The sequence below is a fragment of the Jaculus jaculus genome, chromosome 1, assembly GCF_020740685.1.
Source record: "Jaculus jaculus isolate mJacJac1 chromosome 1, mJacJac1.mat.Y.cur, whole genome shotgun sequence".
In the NCBI taxonomy this organism is placed as follows: domain Eukaryota; kingdom Metazoa; phylum Chordata; class Mammalia; order Rodentia; family Dipodidae; genus Jaculus; species Jaculus jaculus.
In genome coordinates this window covers 153,674,903-153,695,267 of record NC_059102.1, presented here as the reverse complement: position 1 = coordinate 153,695,267, position 20,365 = coordinate 153,674,903, and the positions used below count along the sequence as shown (strand labels likewise).

At 49.9% G+C, this 20,365-nt stretch overlaps 1 protein-coding gene across 2 annotated transcripts; it reads left to right on the top strand.

Moving 5' to 3' along the window:
- The first annotated feature begins 6,379 nt into the window (after positions 1-6,379).
- On the top strand, positions 6,380-18,956 carry Gatd1 (glutamine amidotransferase class 1 domain containing 1). Of its 2 annotated transcripts, XM_045155646.1 has the most exons (8): positions 6,380-6,474; positions 8,318-8,394; positions 13,516-13,621; positions 13,993-14,100; positions 16,263-16,357; positions 16,850-16,943; positions 17,169-17,280; positions 17,400-18,956. In XM_045155646.1, exons 1-8 carry the CDS (start codon positions 6,411-6,413, stop codon positions 17,404-17,406), a joined length of 663 nt encoding a protein of 220 aa, XP_045011581.1. In that variant the 5' UTR covers positions 6,380-6,410; the 3' UTR covers positions 17,407-18,956. The 2 variants fall into 2 exon arrangements, with proteins under 2 accessions (XP_045011581.1, XP_004654231.1); XM_004654174.2 differs by lacking the exon at positions 17,400-18,956 and having other exon boundaries at positions 17,169-17,284.
- The last annotated feature ends 1,409 nt before the right edge of the window (positions 18,957-20,365 follow it).

The following is a 20,365-nucleotide window of genomic DNA, read 5'->3' as shown; positions in this document are numbered from 1 at the left end:
ACTGATCTTCCTACCTCTGCCTCCTAAGTACTGGGTTTAAAGGCATACAGCCCCTCACCCGGTGGGATTTTGTTGTTGTTTTTGAGGTAGGGTCTCACTCTAGCCCAGACTGACCTGGAATTCAGTATGTAGTTTCAGGAGCCCCAAACTCACAGTGATCCTCCTACCTCTGACTCTGAGCTGGGATTAAAGGCATGCACAACTTGTCTGGAATAAAGGGTTATTTTGGTTTACAGTTATGAGGGGAAATTTCATCATAGCAGGGAAAGCAAGAACAGACAGCAGGCATCACATCTTGTCACGTCAGGCGGGAGCAAGCAGTAAGGGTGAGCCAGCTAGCTTGTGCTTTTGGAAAGCAGAGTTGGACTATAAAATCCCAAGAGCAGGGGCTGAAGAGATGGCTTAATGGTTAAGGCATATACCTGCAAAGCCTAACAACCTGGGTTCGATTCCCCAGGACCCATGTAGATCAGATGTACAAAGTTGTACATGCGTCTGGAGTTTGTTTGCAGTGGCTAGTGGCCCTGGCATGTCCGTACTCAATTTCTCTATTTGCCATCTCTCTGTTTGTAAATGAATAAGTAAAATAAAAAAAAATTAAATCCAAAACTGGGCATGGTGGCACATGCCTTTAATCCCAGCACTCAGGAGAGAGATAGGAAGATCACCATGAGTTCAAGGCCACCCTGTGACTACATACTGAATTCTAGGTCAGTCTGGGTTAGAGTGAGACCCTACCTTGAAAAACAACAAAAAAATCCCACTGGGCAAGGTGGTGCATGCCTTTAGGCCCAGTACTTGGGAGGCAGAGATAGGAGGATCAGTTGGTTCAAGGTTCCCCTGAGACTACATAGTGAACTCTAGGTCAGCCTGGGCCTAGAGCAAGACCATACCTCACAACAAACAAACAGTGAATTCCAGGTCAGTCAGGACTACAGTGAGACCCTACCTCGAAAAACAACAACAAAAAATCCCACTGGATGTGGTGGCATAAACCTTTAATCCCAGCACTCTGGGAGGCAGAAGTAGGAGGATCACCAAGAGTTCTCAGTCACCCTGAGACTACATGGTGAGTTCTAACTCAGCTTCAGCTAGAGAGAGACTGTATGTACCTTAAAAAAACCAAAACAAACAAACAAAAATAGCTGGGTGTGGTGGTGCACGCCTTTAATCCCAGCACTTGGGAGGCAGTTCAAGGCCACCCTGAGATTACATACTGAATTCCAGTTCAGCCTGGATTAGGGCAAGACCCTACCTTGAAAAACTGCTCATGGGCCAGAATTGCTTGCAGCAGCAAGACCCTGTCTTAAAGAAGGCAGAGCACAGACAATTCCTCTGATATCTGTGCATGTCCACACACACACATACATAAATACAGACTGTTTTTTAAAAGTTCATGTAGAGCTGGACATAGTGGCACATGCCTTTAATCCCAGCACTGTCCATTTGAGGCTAGTCTAAGACTACATAGTCCATTCCAGGTCACCCTGGGCTAGAGCTAGGCCCTACCTTGAAAAAACAAAAACAAAAAAATCAAAGCAGCTGGCATGGTGGCTCACGCCTTTAATCCCAGCACTCAGGAGGCAGAGGTAAGGAGGATGGCCGTGAGTTCGAGGCCACCCTGATACTCCATAGTGAATTCCAGGTCAGCCTGGGCTACAGTAAGACCCTACCTCAAAAAACAAACAAACAAACAAAAAAAAAAACCAACAAAAAGTTCATGTAACCACTTTCACATTGGAACATGCCATTTTGGAGCAACGTAATTGGTTTTCTTGGGGACACGGTCACTCATATTTGACTCAGAATAAATTACCTTTTATTCCTTTTGAAGTGAGAGCTGTTTTGAGTTAACCAGCTTTGCCAAACTAATTGTTGCTGAATTTTTAAGATCAAGGCCTGGGCTCTGGCACTCCCAACAAGCTAGACTCAGCCTCCAGTCCCCAATATGTCAATAAGAGACAAAGACTCATGAATAGCAGAGGAAGATTTATTCGGTGCGGTCACACTTGGAAGAGGAATAAATAAAGGAGTTTATCAGCCCCCAAGTCCGTCTTCAGGTCCTAACACGAAGTTTAAGGCAAGAGCTTAATGGTGCCCTTTCTAACCAAGCAGTCCTAGTCAAGACGTGGTTCCGCCCAGCACTGCCTGGGTTCCAGTCTCTCCTGCAAGGTGCTGTGACAATTTGCCAGCCCTGTGTGAAACCTCTTTCTAGGAGACAAGTTCCTCCTCTGGCTGGCAATGGGGCTCAGCCTTTTCTTGTCCCAGCATGATATTCCTGGGGGAATTCCAATGCCCTGGAGACCATTGCCTCAACAGTCTGTTAGCCAAAGGGAGGGGCATTAAGTGTTTCACTTAGAGTAAGTATCTCCTCTCCTGCCAGAACAGTTACATAGTAGCCTAGCCTATCTAAAGTGGTAATATGGGCAGGACATGGTGGCACACACCTATGGTCCCAGCACCCAGGAAGCAGAGGCTGAAGGATCAGGAGTTCAAGGTCATCTTCTACTATATAGGTGTAGTGGCCAGCCTGGGCTACATGAAACCCTGTTTCAAACATAAAAAAAGTGGGCTAGAGGGATGGCTTAGCAAGTAAGGCATTTAAATTAATAATTTTTTGTTGTTGTTGTTGTGTGTGGTAGAGTCTCACTCTGATCCAGGCTGACCTGGAATTAAGTATGTAGTCTCAGGGTGGCCTCGAACTCTCGGCGATCCTCCTAAGTGCTGCCTCCCAAGTGCTGAGATTAAAGGCGTGCACCACCACACCCAGCTTTAAATTAATAACTTAATAAAGTAATTTTGAGGTGAGATGACTCAGCAGTTAAGAAGCTTATCTGCAACACCTCATGACCCAAGTTTGATTCCTCAGTACCTATGTGAAAGCCAGATTCACAAAAGGGGCATATGCATCTAGAGTTCATTTGCAGAGGCCCTGGTGTGCCTATTCTCTCTCCCCCACCCTAAGACTATATAGTGAATTCTAGGTTAGCCTGGGCTAGACCCTACCTGAAAAGAAAAGAAATGCAGGCTGAGGAGATGGCTTAGCAGTTAGGGGGCCTGCCTGCAAAGCCTAATGACCCAGATTCATAAGCCAGACGTGCAAGGAGGCGTATGCATGTGGAGTTCAACTGTAGTGGCTAGAGGCACTGATACGCCCATTCTCTCTCTCTCTAATAAAGTGCTCATTGGTGCTCTTTCTATAGCAGCTCACAGTATACCAGCCATGCTTTTTGCACCCTAGGAATAAGGAAATTGGCCAGCTGCCTACTCAGCCCCCAGGATAAACACAACAGGCCTCAGCTGCAGCAAGAGGCAGGCTGACCGGTCACTCACCTTTACGCTCACTACTGTCTAGCTGTGCTACATTTCTCTCATGCCATGGTAAATGACATCCACTGTGACAACGGCTGGATGAGACATAAGAGGAGGCAGAGAAGCAGTGTCTGAATTCTTAGAAGACTCCTACCCGTATAATCCCAGTGCTTACCATTAAAGAGAATGAGGCAGGAGGATCATAGTTTGAAGTCAGTCTGGGCTACATTGTGAGACCCTGACTCAAAAGACAACACATATAGGAAAAAAAAAAAAAAAGACAAGACATAGCTGGGCATGGTGGTGCATACTTTTAATCACAACACTGGAAAGGCAGAAGTAGGAGGTTTGCTGTGAGTTCATGGTGATCCTCCTACCTCTGCCTCCTGAGTGCTGGGATTAAAGGCGTTCGCCACCACGACTGGCAATAAATAATTTTTTAAATTTTTATTTATTTGCAAGGAGAGAGAGAGAGAGGGAGAGGGAAGAGAGACAGAGAGAATGGGCAAACCAGGGCCTTTAGCCACTGCAAACAAATTCCAGATACATGTGCCACCTTGTGCATTTGGCATACGTGGGTACTGGAGAATTAAACCCAGCTCATCAGGCTTTGCAGGCAAGTTCTTTAACCGCTTAGCCATCTCTCCAACCGAAATACATGGGTAGTGGGAAATTGAACCCAGGTTATTAGGTTTTGCAGGCAAGTGCCGTTGAGTCATCTCTCCAGACCTTTTGAAAAATTTTATTTATATATTTGATGGGCTGGAGAGAAGGCTTAGTGGTTAATCACTTGCCTATGAAGCCTAAGGACTCCGGTTCGAGACTTGATTCCCCAGTACCCACGTGAGACAGATGAACAAGGTGGTGCATGCACCTGGAGCTCGTTTGTAGTGGCTGGAGGCTCTGGTGTGTCCATTCTCTCTTTCTCTTTCTGCCTCTTTCTCTGTCTGTGGCTCTCAAGTAAATAAATAAACAAACAAAAAAAATACCTTTTAAAACAAAGAAAGTATTTATATATTTGAAAGAAAGAGAAGAGAGGGAGTGAGGGAGACAGGAAGAGGCAGATAGGGAGAATGGCCATACCAAGGCCTCTAGCCATTGCAAACGAACTCCAGATGCATGTGCTACCTTGTGCATCTGGCTTACATGGGAACTGGGGAATCAAACCTAGGTCCTTAGGCTTTGCAACTTTGCAAGCAAGCGCCTTAACCACTAAGCCATCTCTCCAGCACCTCTCCCCCCCCCCCTTTTTTAGAAGTAGGATCTCACCTTAACCCCAGCTGACCTGGAATTAGTCTCAGGCTGGCCTCGAACTCACAGTGATCTTCCAATCTCAGCCTCCCAAGTGATGGGATTAAAGGAGCGTGCCACCAGCCTGGCACTTTCCCCTTTTTATTCGGTCTAGGACTCAAGTCCATGAAATGGTGCCATCCACACTTAGGGTGTGTGGCACCCTAATGGGTTTCCCCATCTCAATTACCTTAATTAAAATAATTCCTCACAGGCATGCCCAGAGACTCATTCTCTAGTGATTCTACGTCCTGTCAAACTGACATTCATTATAATCCATCACAGAGCCCAACTCCAGTCAACATGATAGGGTCTTGTGTCTTCACCACTGACCACAAAAAGAGACCAGGGGAGGACAGTCTCAGAATGTCAGTGTGGCTCCTGGCCAGCCACTGCCCTTCTATCAAACCTGCCTCTGGGCAGACCTGGACACTGAATTCCATGTGGACCCTAAGCCCCCTTACAGGCTCAGCCATGCTGAGCACACACACAATTGCTGTTCTGGACAGAGGTGGTGGACCGGGGTCTGTGTCACCCCCAGCTGTATGGATCATCTAGCAGGACACGTGCCTCAGCTATACACTAGGGAGTCCACCACCACGCTTGGGGCCACATCGTACATGTCAATCTTACTATCCATGTCAAGATTGATGCCTAATCTTCCTCTCCCATCCTCCAGAGAGCTAAAGGACAACACTTAACAAGTTCCAATGTTTGAGATGTGGTTGGGCCACACCAGAATGGAGGCATCCTGGAAACTCAGGTCCTCACAGCTGTGTTCCGGTTCAAGAGGAATGGGATACCTTGAGGGCAGCACACGGGTGGGGCTGTGTGAGAAGAGGGACCCTTCAACCCCAAGCCAACCTGGTCCCTTGTAGCTTCTCTGTGTGATGTCCACCGACGAGCCCTTGTGGGAGAGATGAGAGTCTTCCCAAAGACCCTTCCTGTGGCTAAGCCCAGCCGGTAGTCTGACCTCAGGTCTATGGTTCACCAAGTTCCCTCACCCAGTCAGCACTCGTCCCTGGCCTCTGTTTTGTTTTGTTTTTCGAGGCAGGGTCTCACTCTAGCTCATGCTGACCTGAAATTCACTATGTTGTCTCAGGGTGGCCTCGAACTCATGGCAATCCTCCTACCTCTGCCTCCCAAGTGCTGGGATTAAAGATGTGCGCCACTACACCCGGCTTTCGTCCCTGGACTCTGGCTGTCCCAATTACTACAAACTTTCCTTAGTTGGAGCATAGGCAACAGGGGACCCAAGGACGGGGCCACCACCATCACGCCTCCATCCTCCTCCACTTTCTCAGCTCCTGAGTTAAATCACGCGGGCCTACGGGATGACCACCCCTTCGTGGGCACCCCAATGCCAGGACAACGTAAAGAACAATCACTTCAAACGCAGCCTGGCCACAGACAATTTCTACACTGCACCCTCGAGGTGTCTCCATCTCAAGAAGTGACGCCGGCCTCCACTGTCCCCAGGGCTCCCCCAAAACCCAAGCGATCCGTGCTTCCTCGTGGTCTACCCGTGCGGCTGAGGATGGGCCCCAATGCACGAGCCACCTCCGCGCCCCTCACCGCGTCGACCCGGAAGGGCCTTTGCTCCCGGGCGTGCTCGGCCCGGCTGGGCTCACCCGCAGGGACGCAGGACTCGGGCGGCGGACAAGATCTCCCAGACCCGCGCAGGCAGCCGCGCCGTGGCCCCGGGCGCATGCGCCCTGCCCCTCACGGGCCCGGCCCCGCGCGTCTGCCGCTGTGCGCGCCCCGCCCCGGCGCACGACCGCGGGCGCGGAAGAGCTCGTCCCGCGACCATGGCGTCCGAGCGGCTGCCCAGCAGGCCGGCCTGTCTGCTCGTGGCCAGCGGCGCTGCAGAAGGTGGGGTGCGCCGGGCAGCTGCCCTTCCGTCCTGATCCCCGGGCCGGAGTTTCTGTCCGCGGACTCGGGGTCCGGCGCCGGGCACCTGTCCCCCTTGGGGCGGGCCTCCGGGATCTCAGCGTGGGGCTAGGGTGCCCGCGCCGGCCGAAGTGATCCTGCCCGGGCTCTCCATCCCCGGGACCTGCTGCGGGGCTCCGGGCTGTGCGCACAGTTCTGCATTGGCGCCCTCCCGGTTCTCGGCCGGGCCTTCCGCGGCTCCCGGAAGTGCTCCAGGAAGGGGCCTGCACGGAAGGGGCAGCGAGGATAGGGGGCTGCAGCCTGGGGTCTCTCCCCTCTGGACGTCGGTCACCCCCGAATGAGCGTGCACAAGGGTGATGAGCTCCCTTGTGTTGCGCCCCAAGCAGAAGTGGAAGAGCCTGATTCGGCCCTGCCCTGGAGTGGGTTGAAGGAATCTTCAGGCTATGCCCCTTGGAAGGAGTGCGGGGGAAGCCCACTGTGGGCAGGGCTGGGAAGGCCCCTAGGCTAGATGCAGTGTACTGAGGGAGCGGTGGGAGTGAGGGATTGAGGAGCCGGCATGGATTGTCCCGGGAGTCTTACTATGTGGACACCCTCCCTGAATGTGTATTAACTCACAAGAGCATAAAGAAAGTGGGTGCAGTGGTGCACGCTTGAAATTGCAGCATTTGGGAAGCAGAGGCAGGACGATCAGGTGCTCAAGGCCAAATTGGGCTATATGAGACCCTGTGTGAAACAAAACAGTAAAAGTGGAGCTCAGGGTTTGGGACCTGGGATTAAACCAGTGTAGACACATCACTGCATTTGAAAAGAGGATGTGGGTCTCTTCTTTTCTAGTGGAGACCGTCCATTTCCCAAATCAGCTTGGAGCCTTTTGAACTGGGCAAGCTTTGCTCTTTTTTTTTTTTTTTTTCTTTTCAAGGTAGGTTTTCGCTCTAGTCCAGGCTGACCTGGAATTCACTGTGTAGTCTCAGGGTAGCCTTGAACTCAAGTGATCATCCCTAGTACTGGGATTAAAGGTGTGTGCCACCATGCCTAGCTCCTTTGCTCCTTAATTTTTTTTTTAATTTTTATTTATTTATTTGAGAGAGAGAGAGAGAGAATGGGCATGCCAGGGCCTCTAACCACTGCCAATGAACTTCAGATGTGTGTGCTACATTGTGCATCTGGCTTACATGGGTACTGGGGAATCAAACTTGGGTTTAGGCTTCATAGGCAAGTGCCTTAACTGTTAAGGCTTTATTCCTTTTTGAAAGATTCTTTGGTGGCAGAAAGAGGCTGGGGGATGGCATGGGGGGGCATGGCAGAAATCAATACAAGTTCTGAGTACGTGTGGAGTGAGTTAGGACACTGTGTTCTCTCCTGCCCTCTTGTCACAGCCCACCTGTGTGAGATACTCCTTGCTGCCCTTCCCTGGCTACGGGTGCCATGGGCCCTGGTGGTTCTTTTAGGGGATTTGCCTTTGAAAACCCTGTAGTGGAGGAGATTGGGATTAGGTCAAGAGTGTGTGTGGGGGGGTGTATGTGTGTCATGAACAGTTGAGGTGTGGGCTGGGGGCAGGCCAAGAAGACAGCCTGTCCCTGGCGTGGTTGTGGGTCTTTTGGGGGCCAGTGGCCAGGGCTGGCTGAGTATAGGCTTGTGCTTCTCTGAGCACATCCTCTCAACCTTTCTAGACCTGAAGGGCTGTTGTCCCGTCCCAGGGATCTAGAGTAAGAGAGACGAGCTGCTCCTAAGGGTGTTTCTGGGGCCAAGAGAGTGCCCAGGGGCATCAGGGCAGTGTGTTGGGAAGGGTGTCATGCCTACACCTCTGGGGGATCTTCTCCTGCAGGTGTGTCAGCCCAGTCCTTCTTCCATTGCTTCACGCTGGCCAGTGCTGCCTTCAACCTGCAGGTGGCCACTCCTGGGGTAAGTACAGCCACCCTTGCCCAGCGCGTACTTGAGGTCCTCTCCCTTCTGGTGTGTGAGAAACCCTCTGTAGTTGCTGTGACCAGGAGGGAACTTCCTTGGGGTAAGTGATCTACCAAACCTGGTAGCATCCTCAAGTTCTGGACTCAGTTTTTTTTTTTTTTTAAATTTTTAATTTTTTTTTCTTTCTTTCTTTATTTATTTGAGAACAACAGACAGAAAGAGGCAGAGAGAGAGAGAGAGAGAGAGAGGGAGGGAGGGAGGGAGGGAGGGAGAGAATGAGCGCACCAGGGCCTCCAGCCACTGCAAACAAATTCCAGACGCATGTGCCCTCTTGTGTATCTGACTAACATGGGTCCTGGGGAATTGAGCCTCGAACCAGTGTCCTTAGGCTTCACAGGCAAGCTCTTAACCACTAAGCCATCTCTCCAGCCCTGGACCCAGATTTTTGGCTTTGACCCTTCTTGTCATAAGAGACACCTTTCATTGTGTGTGCTTTTGTGTGTATGTGTGTGTTTGGGTACATGTGTGCCCCTTTTGGGCCTTGCCTCCCACTTTGTTTTATTTACTTATTTATATTTTATTTTTGGTTTTTCGAGGTAGGGTCTCGCTCTAGCCCAAGCTGCAATATACTGTGTAGTCTCAGGCTGTTCTTTTTTTTTTTTTTTTTTTTTTTTTCCAAATTTTTATTAACAACTTCCATGATTATAAGAAATACCTTATGGTAATACCCTTCCTCCCCCCTCTTTCCCCTTTGAAAGTCCATTCTTCATCATATCCCCTCCTGATCTCAATCAGTCTCTCTTTTATTTTGATGTCAGGATCTTTTCCTCCTCTTATGGTCTTGTGTAGGTAGTGTCAGGCACTGTGAGGTCATGGACATCCAGGCCATTTTGTGTCTGGAGGGAGCATGTTGTAAGGAGTCCTACCCTTCCTTTGGCTCTTACATTCTTCCTCCAACCTCTTCTGCATTAGACCCTGAGCCTTGGAAGGTGTGATAGAGATAGTGCAGTACTGAGCACTGCAGTCACTTCTTTCCAGCACCATGATACCTCTGAGTTGTCCCAAGGTCACTGCCATCTGAAAAGAGAAGAGTCTCTACCCAAAGTGAGAGTAGCATTAATATAAGGGTATGAACATTAAGAGAAGTACTTACTGGGCAGTTTGAAAAACATAGTATATACATTTAGCTATATAACAGCAGAAGTTACACCCCTAGGGCTCATGACTACCCCTGTTTTAAGTTTTCAGTATCAGGGACGTATTCCCTCCCATGGAGCGTGCCTCCAGTCCAATTAGAGGGCAGTTGGTTTTCACCATAATATATGTGCCACTATTGCACCCATTAGCTCATTTGGCTTGGCTAGCCAAATATAAGGCTTGCAGTGTCCACTGTTGAGTATCTTCACTGGTGATTTCTCTTTCTCCCATTGAACTGTATGCAGAATGGCTTCTTCCAGCTTTCTGTCAGCTGGCCTACATGGAGGAGGTTATTAGCTCAGTTCCAACAGAATTTCCCAGTGGCCTTGCAGCCCAAGTATGTGGAGTCTTCAGCAATAGGGTCTTACCATTGATTCCTGGTGGGAAACCAAGGGCGTTGCCAATGACCTGTAATGTTTGGGGGGTATCAGGGACCTCCCTGGCCAACAACTCACTGGAAGGTATCCCATCCCTGGCACTGAAAATTTTCTAGCTACAATCTACAGCTCCTAAGTGCTCAGGCTGTTCTTGAACTCATGGTGATGCTCCTACCTCTGGGATTAAAAGCATGTGCCACCAAGCCCTGCCAGCTTTTTATTTTTTTTTTTAATATTTTTATTAAAGCAGGACATAGTGGCACACGCCTTTAGTCCCAGCACTTGGGAGGCAGAGGTAGGAGAATCATTGTAAGTTCGAGGCCACTCTGAGATGACACAGTGAATTCCATATCAGCCTGGGCTAGAGTGAGACCCTACCTCGAAAAATAATTTTTTAAAATTTATTTGAGAGAGAGAGAGAATTGGATGCACCAGGGTATCTTGCAAACAAATTTCAGACACATGCTCTGCATTGTACATCTGACTTTATGTGTGTACTGAGGAGTAGAACCCAAGATGGCAGGCTTTGCAAGCAGCCACTTTTTGTTTTTATTTACTTGAGAGTGGGAGAGAGAGACACACAGAATGGGTGTGCCAAGGCCTCCTGACCACTGCAAACAAACCCCAGATGCATGCATCAGCATGTGCATCTGGCTTATGTGGGGAGAATAGAACCTGAATCCTTGGGCTTCACAGGCATGCACCTTAACTGTTAAGGCATCTCTCCAGCCTTTTTTTTTTTTTTTTTTTTTTTTTTCAGGGTAGAGTCTCACTGTAGCCCAGGCTGACCTGGAATTCACTATGTAGTCTCAGGCTGGCCTTGAACTCCCGGCTTCTTTCTTCTTCTCCTTTTTTCTTTCTTCTTCCTCCTTTCTTTCTTCTTCTTCTTCTTTCTATTTATTTAGTTATTTATTTTGTTTTTTTTTGAGGTAGAGTTTCCCTGTAGCCTAGGCTGACCTGAAATTCACTATGTAGTCTCAGGCTGGCCTCAAACTCACAGCAATCCTCTGCCTCCCCCAGTGTTGGGCTTAAAGGTGTGCGCCAGGTTTAAACTGTTTATTTTTTTTTAAATTTATTTATTTGAAAGAGAGAAAGAGGAAGAGAGAGAGAGAGAAAGAATGGGTGCACCATGGCTTCCAGTCACTGCAAACAAACTCCAGATGCATGCACCCCCTTGTGCATCTGGTTTACATGAGTTCTGGAGAATTGAACTAGGATCCTTTGGCTTTGCACACAAATGCCTTAACCATTAAGCCATCTCTCCAGCCCCTATTTTTTTTTTTAATATTTTATTTATTTGAGAGAAAGAAGTAGATGGAGAATGGACATACTGTGGCCTCTAGCCCTGCAAAGAAATTCTAGACATATGCACCACCTGTACCTGTGGCTTACGTGGGTCCTTAGGAATAAAACCTGGGTAGCCTCAGGGAGGCCTTAAACTCATGGTGATCCTTCTACCTCTACCTCCCAAATGCTGGGATTAAAGGCATGTGTGCCACCATGCCTGGCTTTTTTTTTTTTTTAACATATTTTTATTTATTTGCAAGTAGAATGAGATAGAAAAGAGTCAGACAGAGAGAATGGGCATGCACAGGACCTTCAGCCACTGCAGGTGAACTCCAGGTACATGCATCACTTTGTGCATCTGACTTTATGTGGTACAAATGTAACTGCTGAGCTGTTCTCTAGCTCCTCCACTTTTTTATAAAAAAATTTCATTTATTTATTTGAAAGTAACAGAGAGAAAGAGGGGGAGAGCGAGAGAGGGAGAGGGAGGGAGGGAGAGGGAGAGAGAATGCGTGCGCCAGGGCTTCCAGCCACTGCAAACGAATTCCAGATGCGTGTTCCCCCTTGTGCATCTGGCTAATGTGGATCCTGGGGAATTGAGCCTTGACCTGGGGTTCTTAGGCTTCACAGGCAAGCACTTAACTGCTAAACCATCTCTCCAGCCCTCCACTTGATTTTTTTTTTTTTTTTTTTTTGGTTTTTCAAGGTAGGGTCTCACTGTAGCCCAGGCTGGCCTGGAATTCACTACGGAGTCTCAGGGTGGCCTCAAACTCATGGCGATCCTCCTACCTCTGCCTCCCGAGTGCTGGGATTAAAGGCGTGCGACACCACGCCCGGCACCTTCATTTGGTTTTAGAGACAGGGACCCTCATTCTTTGCTGCTGCAAATGTCAGACTAGCTGGTCTGGAAGCTTTAGGACTCTCCTGGCTCTTCCTCCCATTGCTGTGGGTACATTAGGATATCAGATGTGCATGACTTGCACTGGGCTTTCAGTGTGGTAGGCAGGCTTGTGCAGTGAGCCCTCTTAACCACTGAGTGGTCTCCCCAGCCCTGCCTGTGCTTTTGCAGGTTTTCAAAGAGGAGGTGGGGCTTGGCCCTAGTAAGAGGGACCTGCACAGGGCCCCACTGGGGGAGGGGAGTGTGTGTTTGTGTGTTACATACATGTTCATATTCATGTGGTATACATGTGTGTGGAGGCCAGAGATTTTTATGTAAGATGTCTTTTTTTGTTTTTCAAGGTAGAATTGAACTCTAGCCCAGGCTGACCTGGAATTCACTATGGAGTCTCAGGGTGACCTGGAACTCACAGCGATCTGCCTCCTGAGTGCTGGGATTAAAGGCATGCACCACCATGCCCAGTTTAGTTTTTTGTTTTTATCGAGGTAGGGTCTTGCTCTAGCTCAAGCTGGCTTGGAATTTATGTGATCCTCCTACCTCTGCCTCCCAGGTGCTGGGATTAAAGATGTGTGCCAGGTAATCCCAGCACTCGGGAGGCAGAGATAGGAGGATTGCCGTGAGTTTGAGGCCACCCTTAGGCTCTATAGTGAATTCCAGGTCAGCCTGGGCTAGATTGAGACCCTACCTCAAAAAACCAAAAAACAAATTAAAAAAAAGAAAAAGATGTGTGCCAGGCCTGGAGAGATAGCTTGGCTGTTAAGGCAGTTACCTACGAAGTTTAGGGACCCATGTTGAACTCTCTAGGTCCCATGTTAGCCAGACACACAAGGTGATGCAAGCGCACATGATGGTGAGATGGCACAAGGTGGCATACACACCTGGCGTTCAATTACAATGGCTGGAGGCGCTAGTAAGCCAATTTTCTCTCACATTAAAAAAAAAGGGCTGGAGAGATGGCTTAGCGATTAAGTACTTGCCTGTGAAGCCTAAGGACCTCAGTTCAAGGCTCGATTCCCCAGGACCCACGTTAGCCAGATGCACAAGAGGGCACACGCGTCTGGAGTTCGTTTGCAGTGGCTGGAGGCTCTGGCGCGCCCATTCTCTCTCTCTATCTGCCTCTTTCTCTGTTTGTTGCTCTCAAATAAATAAATAAAAATGATTTAAAACAATTTTAACAAAAAGATGTGGGCCACCTTGTCCACTTGGACCTTTCTTGTATTTGTTCCCTCTTCCTTGGCTGCTGCAAGTGTCTGTTATCTGATGCCTTTGTTCCCTACTATTTTCAGGTCTGTTTGCATTTTCAAGTTCCCTGAGGATATTCCAATGTTGACCTTTGGCCCCTGGATTCTATTCCTTTAGGGAAAGTCTATGGACTTTGTGGATGTCACTGAGAATAATGCCCGCTGGGTACAAGACTTCCGCCTCAAGGCCTACGCCAACCCTGCCAAGCTTGAGTCCATAGATGGTAGGCTGGACTCACTCCCTGCTGGGTAGATGCTCCTCCCCCTGAGCGGGCATCTGAAGCCTTTTGTAGTCCTTGAAACCTGGGGACTACAGGGCAGCCTCTGGTCCAAGTACAGGATCCCAGCATTCCTGAGCTCCTGTGGGGGTGGGGTGGGGGAGAAGAGGGAGGGAGGTGTGTGGAGCTGGTAGGCATGTGGAGACCACAGGTCAGACTGTCCTGTGGGAGCTGGTGTGGGGCTCAGAGTAACAAGCCATATCAGGAAAGTGACAAGTGATACCATCCTGCTATGTTAGCAGGTCCCTGGGGAGGGTCTATCCTGGACATGTCCTTGTGACTGACTCATGTCCTTCTGGCCTGTGGTCTCCCTGCAGGTGCCCGATACCATGCCCTCCTGATTCCCAGTTGTCCTGGTGCCCTGACTGACCTGGCTAGCAGTGGGTCCCTGGCTCGCATCCTGCAGCATTTCTGCTCAGAGAGCAGTGAGTGATTAAAACAAACAAACAAACAAACAACAACAAAAAAAAAAAAGGAAGGACTGGTGGGTGGGTAGAAAGTAGAGGGACAGTCCAGGGGACAAATGTGTGGGTGGTTCGTGGACACAAGGTTCTGGGTTCAGAGTGGGACATGCAGGTCATTTCGCCAGCCCATCAGATAGGCAAGAGCCACAGTGACTGACCTGCAGATTGGTAAGTTTATTCTGTCCATGTAATTCCATCAAACATTTTTTTTTTAATTTTTATTTATTTATTTATTTATTTATTTGAGAGCAACAGACACAGAGAGAAAGACAGATAGAGGGAGAGAGAGGGAATGGGCGCGCCAGGGCTTCCAGCCTCTGCAAACGAGCTCCAGATGTGTGCGCCCCCTTGTGCATCTGGCTAACGTGGGACCTGGGGAACCGAGCCTCGAACCGGGGTCCTTAGGCTTCACAGGCAAGCGCTTAACCGCTAAGCCATCTCTCCAGCCCCATCAAACATTTTTTTAACTTTTAATTTTTTATAATTAACAACTTCCATGATTGTAAACAATATCCCATTGTAATTCCCTTCCTCCCCCCTACGTTTCCCTTTGAAACTCCACTCCATCATATCCCTTCCCCCTCTCAATCAGTCTCTCTTTTATTTTGATGTCATCATCTTTTCCTCCTATCATGATGGTCTGATGTAGGCAGTGTCAGGCACTGTGAGGTCATGAATATCCAGGCCATTTTGTGTCTGGAAGAGCACGTTGTAAGGAGTCCTATCCTTCCTTTGGCTCTTACATTCTTTCCGCCACCTCTCCTCAATAGACCCTGGGCCTTGGAAGGTGTGATTGAGATATTTCAGTGCTGAGCACTCTGTCACTTTTCTGCACCATGGTGCCTTGTGAGTCATCCCAAGGTTATTGCCATCTGAAAAGAGAAGGTTCTCTAACAAAAAAGTGAAAGTAGCACTAATATATGTCTATGAACATTTAAGAGAAGTGCTCACTGGGCAGTTCCACTAAATATTCTTGTACTCTCTGGTCACTGCCTTGTAGGCCTCTGTGGCCTCAGACTCAGCTGGTGGCCATGCTGTCTCGGCCCATCCCTGGTGGGCTAGGTGGGATGCGGTCTGGGTTCCTGGAGCACATGGACAGCAGTTGATGTGACGCACGCATCTGCTGGCTGGCCCGGAATGATTATTAGGGAGCAGCGTACAGACAGGCTGGGGCTCCACACAGGGTCCTTTGTTGATGGGAACTGCCTTTCTGGGCCTAGACAGGCAGCAATTGTTCAGGGCCACCCCAACCGTGGGAATGCACTGGTGCCAAGCAAGTTTTGGGAACAAGCCAGGATGGCCCCATTGCAGAACAGGGGGTGCCCTGGGAGTCCCCGGCTACATAGTAGCTTTCTCTAGCTGGAAGTGCCTGAAGTTTAAGGCCTTGTCCAGATTCATAGGCTTGGAGCTCTGTTTGACCCTCCTTGTTTGTGTGCCTCAGACCTCCAAAAGCAAAACATGGGCTCTAAGCACATTCTAGTCTTAGAAAAGAAAAACAAAAAAAATTAGCCAGGCATGGTGGCACATGCTTTAATCCCAGCACTCCTAGGAGGCAGAGGTAGGAGGATCGCCATGAGTTCAAGACCACCCTGAGACTACATAGTGAATTTCAAGTCAGCCTAGGCTAAAGTGAAACCCTAACTCGAAAAACAAAAACAAAATTATTTGCAAGCAGATAGAGACCAAAGAGACACCAACACAGAAAGAATGGATATGCCAGGGCCTTGCCTCAGCAAACAAATTCCAGACTCATGTGCTACTTTGTGCATCTGGCTGTATGTGGGTATTGGGGAATTGTACCCGGGTTGTTTGGTTTTGAAGGCAGTCACCTTAACTGCTGAGGCATCTCTCCAGCTATCCCCCCTTTTAATTAATTTATTTATTTTTGATTTTGAGGTAGGGTCTTGCTCTAGCGCAGGCTGACCTGGAATTCACTGTATAGTCTCAGGGTGGCTTTGAACTCACAACCCTCCCATCTCTGCCTCCTAGGATTAAAAGCATGTGCCACCACACTGGGCCAAACTCTAGTCTTGAAGCACCCCGAGCCCCATGTTAGCAGGTGTTTGGGAGGGTGCCCTTCGCAGGCTGACATTCAGGTCAACAGACTGCCTTGCTGCTTTCAGAGCCCATCTGCGCCATTGGCCATGGTGTTGCTGCCCTGTGTTGTGCCACCAGTGAGGACAGGTCGTGGGTCTTCCAGGGCTACAGCCTGACAGGGGTGAGTGCCAGTACCCCCATCCTGTACCAGGAGCAGATTCCTGAAGGCACCATGACCCAGTGTGTCCCCCACGTTGCCAGAGCCGCTCTCTGCTTGCCCCATATCATGGGTGCCCAAGTATACGTGTGTGAAGACAGGGACAGCCTGGGCCTTCTGGGGTGGGTGAGTCCTACCCACATGAGCATCATGGAGCCCACTGAGGGGCTCACCTTGGGCTTCCCAGTGCATCTCATTCTGGTCTCACGTGTACCCTGGTATTGGGAGAGCCAAACATTTGCCCTAGATCACAGTGGCATGTCATGGAGGAAATGATGGGTGAATCTTGCCCTAGTCCCTGATCCCCTGCCCTTTTCATCCCTCTACCCCAACATGGTCACTAAGGCTTCTGCTCTGATTTGACCTGCCTGATGCTTGGGGTTGGCCTCGGGGGCAGTGGGGCCATGGACAGGGCAGAGCTGCCCAGCTGGTCTAGCTCAGGCCCCGCCCTTGCAGCCCTCTGTGTACGAGCTCGTCAGGGCACCTGGCTTCGCCCATCTACCGCTGGTCGTGGAGGACTTTGTGAAGGATTCGGGTGCCAGCTTCAGTGGTGAGCCCCACCTGGTGTCCCTATACCTACAGGAGATGGGTGGGGCTGCCCACTGTGTGCTGGGAGAGTAGACTTGCTGGCTGGTGTAAACTGAGGCCAGCTGCTCACCCATGCAGGCTGAAACCCCTGCTGATCACTGGACCCTCCTTCCTGGTGCTCGTGGCCCCTCAGGGAGTGGGAAGGGTCTGGGCCTCAGGTGCATAAGGCCTGTGTCTTTTGTTGTAGCCAGCGAGCCTGACGCCGTGCATGTGGTGCTGGACCGGCACCTGATCACTGGCCAGAACTCCAACTCCACTGTTCCTGCCATCCAGAACCTGCTCTTCCTCTGTGGCAACCGGTGAGGCTCTGGGATGGGGCTAAGGTGGATTCCCACCTTGTGACCTGCCCCTTTGCCAGGCTGCGTCAGCAGTGCTTCCAGTGCTGGCGCTGAGCCTGTGCCACTTGTCCATCCCATAGGAAGTGAGCCTGTGATGGATGCTGCCCCATCAACACCACCCAGGTGGCCCAGAGGCAGCTCGACTCTTTGACCAGCCTCCGAGGGCCCTGTTGGTCTCCACCTGATGAGGGTCTCTCAAGGCCCCATCCTGGGCCTTGTGGGATTGCTGGAGGCCTCTAGGAATTAGTCCTGTGAGGTATCAGTATCAGTCTGAGCACCCCCTCCCCTAGCCCCAGCACACGGTTTAAGGCACAGAGGGTCTTATCTGGCCTGGTGGTCCTTGAGAATGTTGAATGTTCTAGGGAGAATGGTTGGTGTGAAGCATGCTCATTGTCCCCAAGATGAAGTCAGCTTCAGGGTCTTAGGATGGGGTGTTGCTCTGCTCCCTTTAGCTGGTAGTGGGAACCGTGGGGGCAGGGCAGTGGGTTGGAGCTTGTTCAGGACTCACCCTGTGACTGACTCCTAAACTGGTAGCAATCCTGCTGAAGTTTGCCCTTTATTTAGCCTTCACTGGCCTGTGATTTGAATGTAGAGGGAGGCCCCTGTGGAGCCTGGCATGGTGGTAGGCACTCAGGATGGACACCGTGATATCACCCTGTCCTAGTCAGCATAGGTAATTGTGCTGGTGAATGTCACACCTTGAGATCCTTAAGCTGCTGTTTCTCAGCAGTGTGCCTAGTGATTTCTGGTTTGCAGCAGCCTCAGCCCAGATACTTGCATGTCCTCTACCTGAAAGGAGCAGTCCTGGGTGGCCTTGAGCTGTGTGGAGCAGGGGTGGCCTGTGAGTCATCGTCTCCTAGGCATTCCTAGGCTTTAAGGCTATGTGAACCACCTCCCTCCTGGATGGACACAACTTGTTTGCTATGCGTCCTGGGCACCTGGCCTGGGCTGGAATCTCCAGTGAGCAGCCAGCTGGCCCTGGAGTACAACTTCCAAGCACCTTGTATCCCCAACTCCTGCCTTGTCTGAACTTTCCTGGCCCTAGACTCCCGGATGGAGCCAGTGCCAGGGACACAGCAAAACACTTTCTGGTGGTTATGAAGCTTCAATAAGGCAAATCCAAAACAAAACAGAAGATGGGAACAAGGCAGTCTGTCTCTCTCTGGACCTTGCCCCCTGGCTTTGCACTGTCCCCATCTGCTCTGACTTTGCCGGCCCGTCATAGGCCAGGCGATGAGTAAGATGAGTAAACAACAAACGCACTTCACACAGTTCTAGAGGCTGGAAGTCCAAGGTCAACGTGTGGCAGATACGTCTCATAAGGATAGCGGCTCCTCAGCAGGAGTGGAGGAAAGTCCTCTAGGACTTCCCTCACAGTGCCTAAGGCCGCACCTCCTAACTCCTGTCACCTTGGGGTACAATCGGACCCCACTGGAAAGATAAGGTTTAAGAGCTTTTTTGAGAGTTTGCCAGTATGCAGGACAGAGAACCACTGTATTACTGTTCCTTAGTTCCATCCCCCCACCCCCTTTTTTGTTTTGTAGACAGGGTCTTACTCTAGACCAGGTTGACCAGGAACTAACTCTGTAGCCCCAGGCGGACTTTGAATTCAAGGTGAGCCTCCTACTTCAGCCTTCTGTGTGCTGGGACTAAAGGCATGGGCCACCATGCCTGGCTTCCCTGTTTGTTTGGTTTTTGTGAGGTAAAGTCTCTCTCTAGCCCAGGCTGACCTGGAACTCACTGTGTAGTCTCAGACAGGCCTGACATTCATGGCTATCCTCCTACCTCTGCCTCCCAAGTGCTGGGATTAAAGATATGCACCACCTTGCACAGCTCCCCTGTTCTATATTTTTATGGGAGAGAGAATTGGCGCACCTCCAGCCACTGCAATCAAATTCCAAATGCATGCGCCACCTTGTGAGTGTGCACAACTTTGCACATACATGTGTCACCTTGTGCTTCTGGCTTATGTGGGATTTGGGGGTTGAACATGGGTCCTTAGGCTTTATAGGCAAGTGCCTTAACTAAGCTATCCAGCCCATCCCCAATTTTTTTAAATTTTTGTTTATTTTTATTTCGTTATTTGAGAGTGACAGAGAGAGAAAGGCAGAGAGAGAGAATGGGCATGCCAGGGTCTTTAGCCACTGCAAACAAACTCCAGACACATGAGCCCCCTTGTGCATCTAGCTAACATGGGTCCTGGAGAATCAAGCCTAGAACCTTTGCCCTTAGGCTTCACAGGCAAGCGCTTAACTGCTAAGCCATCTCTCCAGCCCATTTTTAAAATTTTTTTTTTATTTTATTTGAAAGTGACAAGAGAAAGAGGCAGATAGAGAATGGGCGTGCCAGGGCCTCCAGCCACTGCAAATGAACTCCAGACACGTTGTGCATCTGGCTAACGTGGGTCCTGGGGAACTGAGCCTTGAACTGGTCATTAGGCTTCACAGGCAAGCGCTTAACTGCTAAGCCGTCTTTCCAGCCCCCCATCCCCTATTTTTTTTTTTTTTTAAATTTTATTTATTTATTTGAGAGCGACAGACACAGAGAGAAAGACAGATAGAGGGAGAGAGAGAGGGAATGGGCGCGCCAGGGCTTCCAGCCTCTGCAAACGAACTCCAGACGCGTGCGCCCCCTTGTGCATCTGGCTAACGTGGGACCTGGGGAACCGAGCCTCGAACCGGGGTCCTTAGGCTTCACAGGCAAGCGCTTAACCGCTAAGCCATCTCTCCAGCCCCCCATCCCCTATTTTTAAAGTAAGGTCTGTCACTTGCCTCAAACTCACCAATCAAGCTAGACTGGCTAGTCCGCAAGCCCCAAGAACCTACCTATCAGCTGGGATGAAAAGTAGCTTCAGGGCTAGAGAGAAGGCTTAGCCATTAAGGTGCTTGCCTGCAAAGCCTAAGGACCCGGGTTCAATTCCCCAGTACCCACGTAAAGCCAGATGCACGAGGTGGTTGGTACATGCCTCCAGTTCATTTGCAGTGAGTGGCTAGAGGCCCCGGTGCACCCATTCTCTCTCATAAATAAATATATTTTTGAAAGTGGC

Coding starts and splice junctions, on each gene's coding strand:
- Gatd1 (XM_045155646.1), top strand. CDS start 6,411: ATGGCGTCCGAGCGGCTGCCCAGCAGGCCGGCCTGTCTGCTCGTGGCC. Junction 8,395..13,515: donor TGCAGGTGGCCACTCCTGGG/GTAAGTACAGCC, acceptor CTATTCCTTTAG/GGAAAGTCTATGGACTTTGT. Junction 13,622..13,992: donor CAAGCTTGAGTCCATAGATG/GTAGGCTGGACT, acceptor GTCTCCCTGCAG/GTGCCCGATACCATGCCCTC.